Here is a 4703-nt window from a genome sequence, read left to right as displayed (position 1 = left end):
TCATTTCCATGCTTACTAGTGATGTTGAGAATCTTTTTAATATCTTTATTGGCCATTCAAATTTCTTCCTCTGTTATTTGTCTGTTCATAGCTTTTGTCCATTTTCCTATTGCTTTGGAATGTTTTGGTAAATTGATTCTTTGAAGTTGGAAAAAAAATTTTTTTTTTTAAATTTTGGAAACTAATTCTCTCTTGGTTGGTTGCACAGTTTACCAATATCTTCTCCCAGCCATGGCTTTAACAAATTTATTTTTTGTCTTGTAGAAGTTTTTGATTTTAATGAAATAAGATTTATCATTTCCCTTTATCATTTGTGCTTGTTGTGTCTTATTTTCTACTCTAAGATCGTGAAGTTATTTTCCTGTTTTCTTGTAAAAGCTTTATAGTCTGCTTTTTCACATTTAGGACTTTGATCAACCTGGAACTTACTTTGTGAGTGGTGTGAGCAGGAATCTACTTTTATCTTTTTCCATGGGGGTATTTAATTGTCCTAACATCACTCACTGACTACCCCTTGCCATGTTTCAAACATTCATATATATCTTTGGATCTGTTCCTAGACATTATTCTGTTCTTTTTATCTGTTTCTCTATTCCTGGGACTAAATTAAATGATTTTAATTATTAAAGCTTTATAGTAATTATTGAGATCTGGCAGGGTGCAGTTCCCTTCCGCTTCCTCTTATTTCTTCTTCAAAACTGTCTTAGCTATTCTCGGTTCTTTATTATTCCATCTACATTTTGGGATGACCTTGTCAAGTTGCAAAGAAAACCTCATTGCAAGTGTTACTGGGAATAAAATGTATAGATTAAATTGGAAGCTACTAGTCAACTTTATAACAGGGAGGCTTCCCATCCACGAGCATGATTTGTTTCTCCTGTGGCTGTTATTCTTTATCTCCTCTGCATTCCATCCTTGCACAGGGCGCTGCCTAGGAAATGAATCTCCAAACCCTTCTCATCCTCCAGTGCCCAGCTGAATTCTCTCTCCTCCAGGAAGTCCTTGGTGACAGTCCTGGTCCTCCAGGCTCAATCTCCCCCACACTCCTCCTCTAACCTCCTTTAACCCCTCTGCATGCACCATTTTCTGGACACTTAGCCCCCTGGATCCAATTGAGGGAACCATTTTTGTGCACTCTGTACCTCTGCCTAGAGTTCAGCTTTGTATCCCCAGTGGCACACACTACATAGTAGGTGCTCTGTAGGTCCTACCGAGATGGTTGGTCCTTAGGGAAGAGAATGTTATTGTCTATGTAATAACAGGTTCTTCCTCATAGGAGACAGCTGGTTCTGTGGGGTGGCGCCTACATCGGAGTTTAGAGTTCCAGGGGGAAACACATCTGGCTTGAGCTCAGGCAGATCTAGCTTACATGATGGTTCTGCCACGTGGGACATTGGCCTGAGCGTGATTATTAGTGAGATTGTAGGAAACACATTAAATGTGTTTTCTCCATGGTCCCCCTTTCCCAAATTGAGGGAGAGGCAGGAAAGAAGACACTCCCCTCAGCTGGAGGGGCTACTGGTGATCATTTACTTGTTCATCAGCAAGACCCCAGGGGTATCTTCCCCAAATGTCTGAGCCATTGACTCAAATGGACACAGTTGGGCTCTGCTGCCACCACCCTCTCCTGCTGCTGTCCCCTTTCTCTGGGAGCAGAGTTGGGTCCTCTGCCTCTTGATGTAACTATGGAAGCTGCTTGCATCCTGTCTTCCCTTCCCTGCCCCGTAGGACCCAGGTCTCTCGATGGGCCCCTTGTTCCCAGGGAAGCTGTCCCATGAGACGCTCTTTTCTCATGCGTTCCTCCTCCAGGGCTGTCCTTCCCCAAGAGAACGCGAGGCAAGGGCGACGCCCAGCTACAAGGGATTGAGCTCCAGTGTTAAGCACCATCTGTACCTCACAGAGGAAAGAACTGGGGTCCCATGGGGGTGCTTCCTAGCAGAGCATGAGCTTTGGAGTTGGACAAAACCTGGGCTCCGATTCAGACCCCCCAAAACTGACTTTAGGCAAGTTATAAGACTCAGCCTCCTCTTACACAAAATGGGCACATGAATCCTACCTCCTAGGATAGATGAGAAGACCAGAGAGGGGAAAAAATACGTATGGGATGCATGCCGTAGGTGCACAGCATAAGGTTGGTCCTTCCTTACCAGGAGAGGTCAAGGTTGTAGGAATGGGAAAAAATGGGGGACACAGGCAAAGATGAGGCAGAATTTATTCTCAACGTGGGTAAGTACAAGATTCAGGATGGAGACCACAGAGAGGCAGATCCCTGGGACTTTGAGGGGCACCTCACACTGGGGGCAGGGGCCACACTTTCCCAAGTGCCAGGCCCACTCTGTTCCCCCTGGCTGTGAGGATACAGAGCCCAGGAACTGGGTGAGAGTGGGGTGGGGGTGGGAGGAAGACAGGGTCCTCCCCGGATCGTGTCCTGACCATGTTTCCGACTTCCATAGGAAGGAAGAACAGCTCGGCTATATAGTAATATAATATATAGAGGTGTAGAGAGCTGGCCGCGGCACCTGGGCGGGGCTGAGACTCCCCGAATTATTGCAGGAGGGAGAGGGGGCTCAGTGCTGGTGTCTCCGTGGAACAGCTGTGCTGGCTACTGGGAGGGCTGGGCAGGGGGCGGGGCTGAGCTTGCCCCTCCCTCGGGGCCGGCAGGGGTAACCCGGCATCCTGCCCAGTGGGGTTCCTTGGGCCCCCGCCAGCTTCCCCTGGGATGGGGCTTTCTCACCCTGGGTGCTTCTTATGTGCTTTGAAGACCATTTTTGCATTGTCAGGAGTGAGGAAAAAATATTCTGACATGGTAGAAAAAGATATTTACATACCCTGGTGGGCCGTTAGAGGGAGGGTCAACTCTGAGTGGGGGGCAACTTCCTCCTCTGTGTGGGAGGACGTGGGGAAAAAGCCCCGGGAGGAGGCTCAGCTCTGAAACTTCACTGCCATGTGACCTTGGACAAGGCACACTCCCTTGGTCTGCCCGGAAGGTGCAGGAGGGGTGGACTTGGGGCTGAAAAACCAGGATGTTATGGTCCTTGTTCCTAGGTGTGGGTCTGGGGGGCAGGCCAGGGCTGAGCAGCGAGGTTGGCAGAGGGACTTGCAAGTGACGAGCCCTAGGCTGTGCAGGGGCATCAGAGACTAGAAGGAAGTTGGTGGCCCCTGGCCCCTGGCCAGGTAGCCAAGTTCAGCTGAGGGCATCTCACGTACCCTGTGTTGATGCCCACACAGAAGGTGGCCAGAGGGGCTGGCCGGGAACCCTGTTTTCCTGTTGAAGCAGTGGTGGGAGCCAGGTGGAGGATGCAGGTGGCCCCCCACCAGCTAGAGGGAGGGCTCAGACCTGAGATAGAGCCGGGGGTGGGCTCACCTGGGCGGAGACAAGGGTGGGCCTGGTGCTGGTGTGGTTTGGAAGTAGCCCCTGGCTCCAGCCTCCAGGCTGGGGGGAGGGGGGTGAGCTTCTCCCCAGTCCCTGTGGGTGCTGAGACCTGGGCCCACAGCTGATTGGCAGTGTCACACCGAGCTCCCTGCTCACGCGTCCTCACGCTGTGACACGCATCCTCATTCATGACATGCCATCCACAGTCACACACACGTGCCCCCAGCATTAACGAATAAGCACACTCACCATAACTGGCACACATCCGTGGGGGACCTCATGGGTGGACACGTGTTCACAAGGGCTCCTGTGACCTCGTGAGAACACACCCCTACAGCATGCGAGTGCGTGCACACAGGCACCCTCACGCACACGCACACACACACAGAGGCAGGTGAGCGACATTGCTGTTGGGCTCAGTGGCATTGAGGCCCCGGCCTCTGGGAAAGAGAAGGCCCTCTGCCCTGGGGGCAGGTGTCCCCTCCCTCCTGGGCACAAAAGGTCCCTTCCCAGGTGGCCTGACCCCAGATAACTCCAGGTCTTGTGGTGGAGTCCTCGGCCTCCCTGGCACCTGAGGGGAAGGCAGCCAATGAGGAGGGACAGAGGCCTGGGATGGCCAACCCTGCGAGTCCTCTGATGGCTGGCATGACCCGGGGCTGGCTCGGTTTGGTCAGAGGTGCCGGTGGGGCCCCTGGGTGCTGGTCAGCTGGGCCCTCATGGTCTGGATGCTGCCCAGGATCTTCTTCTGGTGGCCCATGAGGGTGATGCCCAGGGCACGCACATCCCTGTAAAGGAAGGCGGTGCTGACCTGGGAGTCTGGGAGCTGTGGAGACGGGGACATACCCATCCCTGGAGCTGCCATCCTCAGCGGCTCCACCTCTGGTCTCTGCCCCTGCTCCCGTCCCCAGGGGCCCACCACTTACTGAGCATTCATACGTAGCACCATGCCCAGAGAGGAGTAACCCCCAGCAGCGAAGTGGTCCCGGTAGCGGCCCATACGGATGGAGTCCAGCCAGTCCCCCACGGTGAGGCCCCCGCCGCCACCCCCGCCCCCGCGGAGATCAAAGCAGCTCCGGGCAAAGGCGGGGGGCGGGCACCTGAGGCACAGGGGCCCTTGGTAAGTGGTCTGCCTGGAGACACTGGCGCCAGCCACTCAGCCTCCATCTAGGCTCAGCAGTGGCAAGGAGGGTCTGAAGGGTTAGACTGCAGGCTTGGAAGTAGAGCTCTGAACGGGGGTCAGAGGCCCAGTCTGGGTCTGGTCCAGGGGTCAGGGCAGAGCCATCCCAAGGCCTGGACTAAGTCTGGGCCTTGTCTAGGGCAAGCGGGGAGG

General features: G+C 53.6%; 1 protein-coding gene across 1 annotated transcript in view; it reads right to left on the bottom strand.

The window, feature by feature from the left end:
• Positions 1-4043: 4043 nt before the first annotated feature.
• Positions 4044-4703, bottom strand: part of EPHA8 (EPH receptor A8) — a gene marked incomplete at its 5' end in the record, with an annotated part of 28739 nt that continues 28079 nt past the window's right edge. The window contains 2 exons of the mRNA XM_024766740.1: positions 4044-4158; positions 4297-4470. Coding sequence (XP_024622508.1) covers positions 4044-4158; positions 4297-4470 — 289 coding nt within the window. The remainder of the gene's footprint in view (positions 4159-4296; positions 4471-4703) is intronic.

Source organism: Neophocaena asiaeorientalis, unplaced genomic scaffold, assembly GCF_003031525.2.
Source record: "Neophocaena asiaeorientalis asiaeorientalis breed wild unplaced genomic scaffold, Neophocaena_asiaeorientalis_V1.1 scaffold79, whole genome shotgun sequence".
Lineage (NCBI taxonomy): Eukaryota > Metazoa > Chordata > Mammalia > Artiodactyla > Phocoenidae > Neophocaena > Neophocaena asiaeorientalis.
This window is presented reverse-complemented; position numbering and strand designations above follow the sequence as displayed.